At 44.4% G+C, this 12818-nt stretch overlaps 1 protein-coding gene across 2 annotated transcripts; it reads right to left on the bottom strand.

Moving 5' to 3' along the window:
• Positions 1 to 61: 61 nt before the first annotated feature.
• Positions 62 to 9957, bottom strand: PGAM5 (PGAM family member 5, mitochondrial serine/threonine protein phosphatase). 2 transcript variants are annotated; one of them, XM_071763665.1, is made up of 6 exons: positions 9605 to 9957; positions 6670 to 6848; positions 5130 to 5252; positions 3840 to 3931; positions 3411 to 3544; positions 62 to 1829 (listed from the first exon to the last, which is right to left on the bottom strand). In XM_071763665.1, exons 1-6 carry the CDS (start codon positions 9880 to 9882, stop codon positions 1679 to 1681), a joined length of 957 nt encoding a protein of 318 aa, XP_071619766.1. In that variant the 5' UTR covers positions 9883 to 9957; the 3' UTR covers positions 62 to 1678. The 2 variants fall into 2 exon arrangements, with proteins under 2 accessions (XP_071619766.1, XP_071619767.1); XM_071763666.1 differs by having other exon boundaries at positions 3411 to 3541.
• Positions 9958 to 12818: the final 2861 nt, after the last annotated feature.

Here is a 12818-nt window from a genome sequence, read left to right as displayed (position 1 = left end):
CCAAGCCACGGGTCAGCCCTTCCCAGTGTTCAGGGAACACACAACCATTCAGCTGAAGAGATAAGGAAGAAAGACAGACCAGTTCTTTTATTCAAAACTTTTAAAAAGTTAATAATAGACAAAAACTGGTAAATTAATTGTTACTCTCATTGCACCAATGAGACACTGTGATGGTTTCCTCTTGCCCCCACATACTTGCACTACACAATGATCATGGTGCCTACCAGCCCCACTTGCCTTGACATCATCCTGATGTAACAGTCCTGTTATCAACTTTGTCTCATTAAGGGTGTGTGCCCTAATTATGCTTCATACAGCTCTGACAGGAGTTTAGGGTCTCAGCAATATTCTTGGTGATACAAGAACCTGTAGAACAGGTTTATGGATGTTTGCTGTCCCACAGGATGTGCTCTGTCACCGGGGCAGACTCTGCATATGGTGACACCTTTCAACATTCCAGGTACTGAGCTACATTTCCTGCAGGAGTCTGGGCTCCCTCACATGAAACACTTCTGAGCCTCCCCTCAACCGTGACACCCCCTGCCCTGCCACCTCTATTTTTCCTACAGCAAGCCCAGCAATGTCAGAGCTGTACAGAGGAGCTACAGAGCCATTTATTTGTTTTTCCTGATACCCGTACTGCACATTTGGCCTGGAAAAGCCATCTCACAGGAAGCCATTCAGACAACAGCAGTTTTAAGCAGCAGTTTGCTCTGAAAGCACAGAATCCTGACCTGAAGAACCATGACCTTGAACTCAGCAGTGTCATTACTTTGAAAGCAAGGTATCAATGCACACAAATCAATGAGAGAAAGCAGAAACAAGACTCTACACCTCAGAAGTGCATGAGTCAGTAACTAGAAGCACTTGCAGAAGATCACTGCTTTTTTCCTGACCTTCCATTTTACTGCTACAAACCCATTCCTACATCCTTCAACAAACCAAGTTGCAGTTAAAGGCTTTACAAGACCAGAACAAAGTCCAGAATAGCTTTAAGGATTTCCTGAGGATGGAGGAACATTTAATATATGCAGTGGTTAATTCTAGCACCACAGCTCTGAGGCAAATGGGGTTTTACCCTCTTTGCTTTATGCTTACAACCTCTAGGCACTGTTTACATGAGCTTTTTGGGGGTAGTGGGGAACATAACATAAACATAAATCCTCAACAGCTTATAAAAACCAAACCCTTACTCCTTGGGCCTTGGAACAGCAGAATACTCTGTCACCTTTTTCAAGAGCTGAAAGGAGCTGGCTCATCTTCAGTTTTAGCTGCAGACTGATACAAGACTGTTCCTTCCAGTTCCCACACCAGTTTTCCTGCACAAGAAAAGTAACCACAGGAGCAAGATTTGGTTTAGAAACTCAAGGGGGCAAGGCAGGAGGGGAAGTTGGTGCTCTTGCAATGGCTGAGCACACAGACATTCAAACTCTTTGTATTCCACAGCTCAGCTTTGAGTTTTGGGGAATACTTGAGGACTGGAGAGCTTCAGGTTTACAAAGATTTCCTCTTTTCTGGACTGAAAGGCAGATACGAGCATGTATGGAGGCAAGGGGCTAAAAGACATTTTTAAAGATAGCATCACACCCCAACATAACAGAGAAAAGCCAAGTGGTACTGTAGCCAAATGTGTGAAGACACTGGAGGCAGCTCCTGGGCAGTCAGCAGTTTTGCTCATTCAGGTGCGTGTGATTTTCTCTGGAGGCATGAACCCTGTGTCACCCAATGTCCTCAGGGCCACTCTGCCATTGGGACGGATCACCAAGTGAGTGATGCTGCCATTGTTCAGAGACATTCTCAGCCAGCCCTCTGGGGGGAACTGCAAAGCTCTGGTTTAAAAAAAAACACAAACAAAAAAGTATTATTTATTCATAAACATTTACATTAACATGCTGCTTACACCATCACCTCTTGTGCCATATAAGGGGAAAAAATAATTGCTGGTCACTCTGCAACTTGCATGCAAATGCTCCCAGTCAGCCCTAGAAAAAATATTTTCCCTGTGCAATTGACAGGAGAACAGAGTGCTGGTAACAGGACCAGTGCCAATAATGCACTGAGCAGAGCCCAGCAGATGGGTGTGTTTATTGTACACCAGATTAATTCCACTCAGCAGATGGCAGAAGCTCCAACAGTCAGGGTGCTGGGAGCTCCCTGAGCAACCCCACAGCAAGCAGGACAATGGATGGCACAGGAGAGGATGGGCCAGCACCCCAATATCCTGGTGGCAAAGAGCACACCTGTGTGTGCACTGCTCTGTAGCCTCATCAACATGCAGGAAAAAACAAGTTGTCTCAAACATTTTTGTCTCAGACAGTAAGGAATAACTTGTGTTTGACTCTTAAGTCTTAAAAAAGCTGAGAAATGAAGTTAATGGCTCCAGTCAAGCTAGATCCAAAGGGAACAATGGATTGTGTTCAGCTGTGATACCAGACAGCCTGGGATGGAGGACACTGAAGAGAGGTCTCTGCTAGTTAAAAAGAGGAAACAGCAAAAAGAGCAAATGTATGGCTGTTTCAGAAAAAGCCTGTGCAGTAGAAAGAGATTCTCTTTTGGCACAGGAAAGAATATTCTGTTCACCTGATCAATAATTTCAAGTATAGCAATTCTGAAGAGCTCTAAAGCAGTCCACAGAGCAGACAGGCTGGCATTGAACTAGCTCAGTTAAATGATGCTAACTGAAATTGTAGGTATTGATCAGATTAAAGTTTAATCACATCTATCCTGCACAAGACAAATTATCTTACAGTGTTTTGTTGAGAAGGAGAGGAATAATACAGACTCAGCTGACTGGATACAGGGACAAAGATCCAGAACTGCTTTCTCCTTCATGAACAACCTTGATGGCAGCAGAGAGATCCACTCTCCTCTCTAATTCAATACTGGATGTTAATGCAAAAACACACTAACTGGAACATAATACAAAAACTTCCATTAGTAAAGATTCTCAGAATGAAACCAATCTTAAGTTGTGTAGGATCAAATTCCCTTCAGCTCAAAAAGACAGATGCTCTATTTGTTGCCTTTTCCAACAGCCCATAGAGGGACTGAGGTCTATGAGGTTTATGGGAAGCAGAAGCTTATGGTATTAAACAGACTGTTCGGACACAAAAAAAGGTTTAGAATCTCACCAATTTAGCCATTTTCACTTCATGATGAGAATGGAAGTGCTTTAATTTCCAGATTTATCCTCTATCTGCAAACTAATCCTGCAATGATGCTACAGAAGCAGCTGCTCACAGAGCAGGCACTGATCTCTAACCACTTCAGGCCAAATCCTCACCTCCTAGCTCAGCAGTGCCACAGACCACCAAACTCTCCTTCAGGAAAGGAGAGTGGCAGGGCACAGAGCTGAGTGTGCAACCCAACCCAACCCAACCCAACCCAACCCAACCCAACCCAACCCATACCTGCAGACAATGTATCGGATGACGTTGGCGTGGCAGACAAAGATCTCGTAGCTGTCTTCTTCCTGCTTCACATCAGCTCTGTGGATGAAGTTCCGAAACGCGGCCTCAATCCGAGCTCCATCTTCATAATACTGCTAAAGGCAAGAGGGCAGAATGGGGACACTGCACAGAGCAGCACGTGCCCTGCACCTGTGCAGGGGCTGTGTCTTCTGAAGAGTTCCTCACAGGGAAAACTCATGGTTAAGGACTGCTCTGTGCACTTAAAAAAAAAGTATGCAATTATCTAAGTAAGGGCTACGATTAAAAGCATCAGCTCAGGCACTGCAACTCACTGCAGTCAATAGAAAGTATATTAAAAAAAAAAAACAAATTCGGAAAAAAACCAAACAAAAACCAAACCAAACTTTTTTACTTCAAGTAAAAAGTTACCACAGCTTCTGGTTTCCAATGTGAGACTGGAGGGTCTGGTTCTATAGGTGCTCCCTCTCTCAGCAGATCAGTACTGATTTTTTTGACTCCTGAAATATTAAATACACATCCAGAAAGGACTTATTACTTTATGTGCCACTGCAAACAGGCCCACAGCTCTATGATCAATACATTTTCATATTCTTTCCACCAAGGAAGTCTTTCCCCCAACCCTGAAGACTGTTTTAGTCTACACACTTCTTCCTATCAAGGTGTGACCCTCTCCAACACAAGTGTTTTGTCACTGGAAGATGCAGTTTATTCCAGCTGAGAGCAGCCAGCACAGCTTGGCACAGCAAGCTGGGACTTCTCAGTCTGTTGTGCTTCAAAGAAATGCATTTGAAAAGATGTATGTCAGTCAGTGCTTACTGCTAGTTAATGCTAATTAGTGTTAATGCTACACTTTTGAAGCAAAATACTTATATTAATATTTTAGTCTACGATTCTAAGGAAGGATAAGTGGCTTAGGTCAGGTTTTTTGGGGTTGCAGGGCTGTGTGTGTGTTTGGGGTGTTTTTGAAGCAGGATATCTAGGAAAGCAAACACAGAATGGTTAAGAGACCTGACTTGCAGCTACTCATACCTGAATATCCACTAAATACCCATTATAGTCAAATATATTTAGTTTAGATTATGGTATGTCTGAACTAGAGGAGAAAAAAACCAAAACCCCACACAACAAAAACTCAAGCCAGAAAAATACAAAGCAAAACAAAAGCTAAAAGCCCACAATAAGGATGAACCCTGCACAGAACAAAGCAGCCACCCACCTGCATTAAAAAGAAAACCTTAAACCTTTGTGAGTGTGCCCCATCTTCCCCTGCACACAGGTTAGCAGGGCACACAAGAAGGGCCTGTATTAACCAGCCCACCAAGCATCACTACAAGAAATGGAGTTCATGATCCTCTTTCCTCCTGCACTATTGCCCCCTGAGGCTGAGGACTGAGCCAGTTCTGAGGACCTGTGACAGTCCTTGTTTACAAAACACTTGGGGAAAAAACAACCAGCAGAGTTCTACACAGCAGCACATACAGAGGAGCAGATCCCACTTGTATTTTAAAAGATAAAATGGAAACAAGCAGAATTAGCCTTGTTAGTTTCTTTATAAACACAGATACTCACACAGGGCTGGAAGATGGCTAAAAACAGCTCAGCCTAAACTCAAGGACAAACTTATGATTCTACTAGAAGCAGTTTTAATCAAACTCAAAATCAAAAGACAATGAAAAATTATGGGAAGTCACTTATCTGGGAGGTGTTTGCTTATGATTTCAGTTGTTTCAGTTGCTCTGGTCATGGAGGAGTAGATAATCTGATCAAATTTCAATCCCAAACTTGCCAGCCTGTGTCCAGTCAGTTCAGCCTGCTCTCGACCTCAAAAATGACATTATTAAATAAATAGGTGATACTCATGCAAGTGCTTCACATAAACTACAAAAAAAGTTGTCCAGCAGTTAATAAAGGTCTCCCTCAATGTCTGGTGGGGTTTTTTTTGTGTTTGGTTTTTTTTTTCCTTCCAGAAAGTAACTGGAAAACATTTTTACCAGAGTCTGCTTATTCAGATCAAGCTTATTGGTTTGACAATTTCAAGTTTTATTTTCATCAGCTGGAAAATTAACTGGGATTTTTAAAAAGACTTTCACAATAAATATACATATATATATATGTATACATATATATGAATGTATATATATGTATACATATATATGAAGTTTTCAGAGCCTTTCACTAAAATATAGAATATCCCTGCTAGCCCCATCTCAAGGGAGCCACTTCCAATAAAAGATGCTGCTGACCCAGGTCATCTGCCACCTCTGTGCTCAGGGAGCAGAGAGAAGAGGCTGTGTCCAACAGATGGGCTCTGACCTGACAGTGCATTTTTCATAAATTTCCCTCATCTTGGAACAGAAAAGAACCACAGCACTTGGATATCTTAGGGAAGGTTTTACCCCACCTTTCAGGTAGGTAGGTGAAAAGGAGACACTTTATGTAATTTAGCCAAGGCACAGGATGAGACAGGATTAAGATTAAGCCCTGTTACCACATTAAAATAGCACCTCAGTCCTGAAATGAGCATTTCAGTCCTGTTTGCACACTGGTGATTAAGTCTAGGGGAAAAAAAAGATACCAAACATTTGGCATCAGACTTTTAGAACCTCAAGCAGCACTGCACACTTTGCCCCTCAAAATAGTACTGGCATACATATAATCAAGAAGGAGTGTCCACTGCTTTTTAAGCACACTATTAAAAATACTAATTAACATCTGAGACCCAGTCACAGGATCATTTTAGATTAGCACAGACAGAGGTTATCCTCATTTCATGTAATTTATTAGAAACCGTGTACAGTAGCAACAGTGAAATGCATTTAGTAATAAACACTCCAACTGAAAGACAGGTAACTTTTTCATTCCATAAGGCAGTAAATTAACCAACAGAAACACACACCACCTTTTAAGAGAAATCTATCTCAAAGCTAGTCACAGAGCTAAGTTTAAAAGCCTTTGCCTTGGGGAATTGTCATCTGACATGGACATCTGTTTAAGCAGCCTCAGGATAATTGGAAATTTCCTTTGTGAAGTTTCTCTACAACTGTATTTTGAACTCTGCAAAGCATGTTTTAATATTTCCATTTAGAGGATGAAAAATGGACACAACATCTTTCTGCCACAAAAGACCCAGGCAGTTAATTAAAGTTTGGCAGTGAGACCCAAAACAGAGCTGAGTTCCATGAACACAGCAGCACGTGGAAGGCAGCCTTCCTAAAATGATGCTCCCAGCAGTACATACCAAGTGGGGTCAGAGTTCTGTCTTTATCAGCCCAGCCATCCAAATTATACTGGGAATGACGGATGAGGAATATGTGCCTGGTGGCTTTTGCTTTGTAGCGATTCAAGCGTGAGGCAAGTTCCTCCTCCCCAGTCTCTTCATTTTTCTTTTTGAGGTTGATAAGAGCCAGTGGTTCACGTCTACACAAACACATTTAAAATGCCATTTTTAGACAGGGCAGACTAAAAGGCAGAGGAATTTTACAGATGGGTAGTCCTGCCTTATTTCCAGATACAGCTGAAGTACTAAAAATTGACTGGTTAGCCATTAAGATCACAAAACCATTGTGTGAGAGCTATAAATAAAAGCCTGCATTAAAAAAAAAAAAAAAAAAGGAAAGAGTTAATGCTATAGGTTAAAAGGTGTAACTGACACACAAATTTGCTGTTAGTGACAGTGACCTCTCAGCACCCAGTTGGTCCAGTTTCTCCAGAGGACACCAGGCACACAGCCCCTCCCTCCCCCCCATAACACAGATTAGTGCCACAGATTTCCTGCTGCTGACACCAAGGCTGCACTATCCTTATCAACCCTGTCCAAACCTTCCACAGATTAGTCTCCTGGTCCCTTCTCTGCACTGATCCCTACCCCATTAATAAAAATCCTTTTGCTGACTCTCTACCTTGGAGAGTAAATCCTTTCCCTTGATCTCATACCTAAAGAACTTTTAATTAGACTCATACCAGATCTGAATACTTCTATTACTATAATTAAATTTTTCTGTTGAATTTTAATCAAAAATATAATTTTTATTCTGTTTGAGACAAAGTAATTTGGTCACAGAAAACTGCTGCTTCACACACGTCTACAGTTCACAGCACAGGTGGCTTTAAAAGGCCCTGTTTTTAGCATAAGCTGGTTTTTTTAATGTTTATGAACAGCAAAACTTTTATTACTGCTAAGACAAACACATTCCTTTAGGGCACAAACTCAGAAGCTGACAAATCCAGATTTCTGCATTCCCTTTTGAAAAGATCACCCAAAACCATAGCTAACAGAGCTTTGCTTAAGAGCAATGGCAATGCTAGAGACCATTTTTAAACCTAACAAAGGCATAATCTGTGACAGTGCCCTTCACACTTTTCCTCCAGGAAGTCCTGCACATCACTGAGACATCCCCATCAGCCTGACAAATGTTTCAATTCTTGTGGCATATTTTAAAATCCTGATATTTCAGCTTTATTTCCAATAAAACTATTTGGAAGAGCCACTCAGAAACTACAGGAAGGTACCTGAAATCCAGAAACGTAGACAATAATTCAAAGCTCTCCTCTCCCCCCATTTTCTCAGTTAACAGAAGCCTAATTACAGCAGCTTGCAGACTGTGAATGAAACTGTATCCAGTTTTACCCAATAACTGAGCTGTGCAAGCACCAGGGACAAGTGCAACACCCTAGCATCCTGTCAGATGATGAGGAAGTTTGAAAACAAAATACTTGCATTATTTGTTTCAGACTTGAAAAGCCACGGGTTGGTCAGCGTATTGCAGTATCTGATTATTTGTTGTTCACAGCTTTGTAAATCAATCCCCACCTCCTCCAAAGAGAAGGGGACAGATGCTTTGTGTATTTGTAAGTCACTGGACAACTTTTCATGTTTAGTGTTTCTGCCAGTCTCATCCAAAAATCAAAATTAAGACTTCAACCAGGTATACCCAAAGCCATCCCACACCAACTGGCAGACATCAAGCAGCAGAAAACAAAAACTGATCTGTGAAAATGTGTTTACACAACATCCTGTCTGCACCACCATGATGAATGATAATACAGGACACTGTCCTTCACTGCTGCTAAGTGCTACCTAGATATACTTGTTCAGGCAACTGTGACAGCTACATCACTTATAGCACAATTTACAAGAGACTGAAAGTATTTCTGAATCCCTGAAGAAAAATCAACCATCTAACAGAACCAGAAACACCAGGATCTTCAGTTAAACAAGAAGCCTTAGTACAAGTGTAACCTTATTTAAAGTTTTACTTCCATAATCAGGGTCTACATAATCCTATTTATGTAAGCATTTGATTCTGTAATAGCTAAAAAATCAAACCAGGATGCATTATACAATAAAAATGTGTCAACGCTTAGGGATGGATTTACTATGATTAAACTGGAGCCTGACATAAGTCTCCCCAGGGAGATAATTCTACCAGATGGAAGCTAAATGAGCCAATGCCCCATACAAACATTTGCCCATTTTAATTAAAGAATCAGAAAAAAAAAAATGCAGTTAACCCTTGGCTGAATACATTTCAAGACCATGAAGAACGCAACGAAGGTTCAGAGCAACGTCCCCTTTACAAGGGGTTAAGAACACTTCACTTGCAGTTTCAGGGGGAAGCTTTGGCCTAAACATGCCCAGCACGTGCCCACGCTTCGCCTTTAATGAACAAACCCAAAAATATGCAGCCACAAAGCAGCACTGAGGGATGCTCCACACTGCTCAGAACAAGCGGGCACATCTCCTGCCCAGGGTGTGGGTTCCCCACAGGCCCCGGCTCTGCAGCCCCGCTGGATGCAAGCGGGACCCAACCAGAGGCCCGGGCACCCGATGAGGGGAGAGCCTGGAACTGGAGGCAGAGGGGGGACATCCCTGCAGGGGGGCTCCGGACCGTCAGGAACTGCCAAAAATACCCCGGAGTTTCAACTATCCCCAGCTTTGAGGCGTTCGCCACCTCAAGTTTCACCTGGAGGCGAGGGCTGCTGGCTCCGTAGCCCCGGGCTCCGTCCCCTCAGGGGGATCCCCCCAGCCCTGGGCCCGCAGGCTCCGGTTCCTCTGAGGGGGCTTTCAGGGCACCTCCCGCAGACCCGGGGGATCCCTCCGAGCCCCTCCCTCTCCAACCTCCCCGTCCCCACCCGTGGGAGGGGAAGGCAGACTCCGGCACCGCAGCACCCACCTGTCCCAGTTGCTGTCCCAGTATCCGCCGGTACCGGCGGGTCTCTCGATCCAACCGGGAGCCGGCGGGCAGGAGGCGGCGGCGGGCGGCAGCAGCAGCAAACCCGGCGGCGCGGCGGAGGCGGGGGGAACGGAGGCGGCGGGAGAGCCCCCCGGCCGCGGTTCGGCGTCGCCACCGCTGCCTCGGGCCGGCTGCTTGCCCACGGCCACGGCGGAGAAGAGGACGGAGCCGCCCGCCAGCCCGCAGGCTGCCAGCGCCAGGGCACGGCGGAACGACATGGCGCGAGACCCTGCCCGCGTGCCCCCTCAGCCCCGCCGCCGCGCCTCAGCGCCCCGCCCCGGACGGAACGCGGCGTGGGGCAAAATTCCTCCGCGAAGGCTCCCGGGAGGGAGGAGCGGGGAGTCTCCGGCGGCTCTACCCGCCCTGCCCAGCCTCGCTGCGGGGAGGCTGAGCCCCTCTCGCTCAGCCGTGGCCATTAGGACACCCGGGCGGTGCTCGGGGACCTGAAGACGGCGAGGCCTCAGCCTGGGGCCTGTCCGCGGGGCAGCCCGAGCTCCGTGTCCCGCAGCCGGGCTGCTTGGAGCCCCGGGCACCGGGAGGAGCGGCTGAGCTGCCCGGGCAGTCGCGCACAGATTTCTGCGGAGCTTTACCCCCCTCTAGTGCAGGTGCCAGGGTGAGAGCTCCCTTGTAGGAGCTGGAGGTTGTAAATGTGATGGGTGAAACCCACGCTGTATTTAGCTACAAACTCTGAGCTGGCTCGCATGGGAATCAGCCTCTTGCAGCCATCAGAGGGAAGAGCGAACCGGAATTTTTTGGGATACAAATGTCCCAGCAGAGCCGAGCTGGCCCAGGACAGGGTCCCAGCTCGGGACAAGGGAACAAGGCTGGGCCCTCTCCTGCCTCCACGCTGCTCCTCACCCTACCAGGAAATGGCCTTCAGAATCAGTATCCCAGTGACAGAAGCTCTGTGGTCAAACTGGAACGTTAATTACTTGTGGGTCAGCAATGGTGCTGTCTTAACAACAGAAGCCCTGGGGAAAGCAGCACAGAGAGCACCTTCTTCCTCAGCTGACACCCTGAATTCAGTGCTGATTTCTAACTGTTAAGTTCAGCAGCTTGCAAATGTTGCCATAAATTGTATTGAAACTGAGTCTCGGCAGATTTTACAGGTGCCATTATTAACGGAAAAATATTTGCATATATAACTATGCATTCTTGTTCCCATCCACCTGTTCGAATTCACCTCCCACAATCCCCACAGTACAAATTGCACCCATTCCCATTATTCCACTAATTAACCAGCTGGGTACACGGTTTCCCACTGCCAGTTTGCAACCAGTATGAGTGAATCCAGAACACCTGAAAACCGAGTCTGTGCCCTCCCCCAAGCACACATCTTTTATGCTTCATGGGGCTCCTTTGCTCTGCAGTACTTAGAGCAGAACTACAAGGATGCTGTGCCATCCCAAAAGAAAAGAGTCTTCTTGCTAAAGAAGTTAAACCACTTCCCAGCTGAGTGTCTTTCCCCTGTCCACCACTTTGTGTCTCTGTCTCACACACCCACGGTGCAGGCAGAGAAATAGATCTGCCTGTATTAAAGGTCCTTTGGTTCTAGGACATTTTATAGATGAAAATTTACATTTCCTACAATCCCTGATAAAACCCTCAGTTGCTGGAACTGAGTTCTAAAATCAAATGGTTCAGTTTGAAATTTCAGTGCTATTAAAAGTGCATCAATTGCACAAATATTCTGACACAGGAGGTCAAAATACCAGTAGAGACACAGTCAGGTTTCTCAGGTGCCTGACAGTGGCACCAACCAATACCAGGGCTGAACTGAGCTCACTGCCAGAAAAGTTTGAGACTGTTCTTAAGCAATAATCAAAATGGTTTCCTCAGCAAAAAATGCATTGCTGAACATCTGGGCAATCTCATTGTTTTGTAAAACTTGCCATTCAATTAGGTAAAAAAAGATCTCTAAAAACAATCTGTTGCAGGTTACCACTGGCTTGAATATACAGTCCTGTGTCACATTAATAACTATTTAACTTCTTGCTCTTTTTTTTTTTTAATATGTAAGTCCATATTGCTACTATTGTAATCCAATTTTATTGTGTTCATCTGTGAGCAGAAAATCCACCTAAGAGGATAAAAACCTGCTGATGGTACCCCACTAATGGAATTATTCTGTTAGCTAAAACAGAAAAGCCTTGTGCTGATGATGCCCTAGATCCAATATTCAGGGATGATTCCCAGGGGGTTATCCCTGGTTAGCTGCAGAAATACCTTCAAGCAAGGTGCCCAAAGTAAGGGTGGCCTCTTAACTGTGTTGTGACCAGAACAAAGCATAAAAGAAGTAAGAAAGCCAAATGGCTGGCAGAAAAATCAGTTCAGATGTGGCCTGACAAATGGTGTCGCTTTGCCCCAGGAGGCAGAAAATCCTTGTGGCAACAGCAGGCACAAGGGCAGCCCTTGGGGTTGACTTAACTACATGAGGAATACAAAGAACTTCTGTTTTCTGCATGGGACCTGAATCACTACAGGGATGAGTCACTGTTTGGATGTTTTACCACCAGCCACGGGGAGAGCAAGAGCAAGTCTCTGGCCTACAATTGGCAAGCTAAATTTATGAACTTTCAGGCATTTTTTTTTTTCTTTTTTTTTAACAAACCAAAACGAGTAATAAAGGCAGACTTGAAACAAGAAAAATGTGGTTTTGAAAAGCCTTTTCCATGACCCCATGTGCATCCAGTCACCACGTATCACCTTCCCAGTGTAAATTTAAAAATCTGTAAATTTATTCTTGAAAGAGAGAGGGAAAAAGGAAATGTCATTTGATCCAGATATATTCAGACATCTACTGTGGCCTTACAGCTGGCCTTCTAAAAGGAAATATTGATGTCATCCTGGCCTACTAGACCCAGCATAATGTAAATGATACACTAGTTTAAACTTTTGGGATATAAATTATGACACTTTTGGTTAAGCATGAGAGAGGATTACTTTTAGACAACTCTGTTTTGCATGACTTGACCAGTTAAAAGGCTTTGAAACAGATACTTGCTTCTTGACTATAAGCAACTGCATCACCAAGGGGTAAGAACTGTGTTGGTTAAATACAGCACAAAATTTAGGGAGATTTTGGCGTGAAAGAAAATCTAAATACATATCTGTGAAACAAAAGACTTATAAAAACTAAAATATTTTTTTAACT

Source organism: Heliangelus exortis, chromosome 19 (genome assembly GCF_036169615.1).
Source record: "Heliangelus exortis chromosome 19, bHelExo1.hap1, whole genome shotgun sequence".
NCBI lineage: Eukaryota > Metazoa > Chordata > Aves > Apodiformes > Trochilidae > Heliangelus > Heliangelus exortis.
The sequence above is the reverse complement of the archived record's forward strand: the minus strand, read 5'-3'. Positions and strand labels throughout refer to the sequence as shown.

Bases quoted from the DNA above. Each gene is read 5' to 3' on its own strand.
- PGAM5 (XM_071763665.1), bottom strand. From the start codon at position 9,882: ATGTCGTTCCGCCGTGCCCTGGCGCTGGCAGCCTGCGGGCTGGCGGGC. The intron at 3,932-5,129 runs CAGATAAGTGAC...TATTTAATATTT, and splicing joins AATCATAAGCAAACACCTCC to CAGGAGTCAAAAAAATCAGT. The intron at 1,830-3,410 runs GTATGGGTTGGG...TTTTTAAACCAG, and splicing joins ATCCGATACATTGTCTGCAG to AGCTTTGCAGTTCCCCCCAG.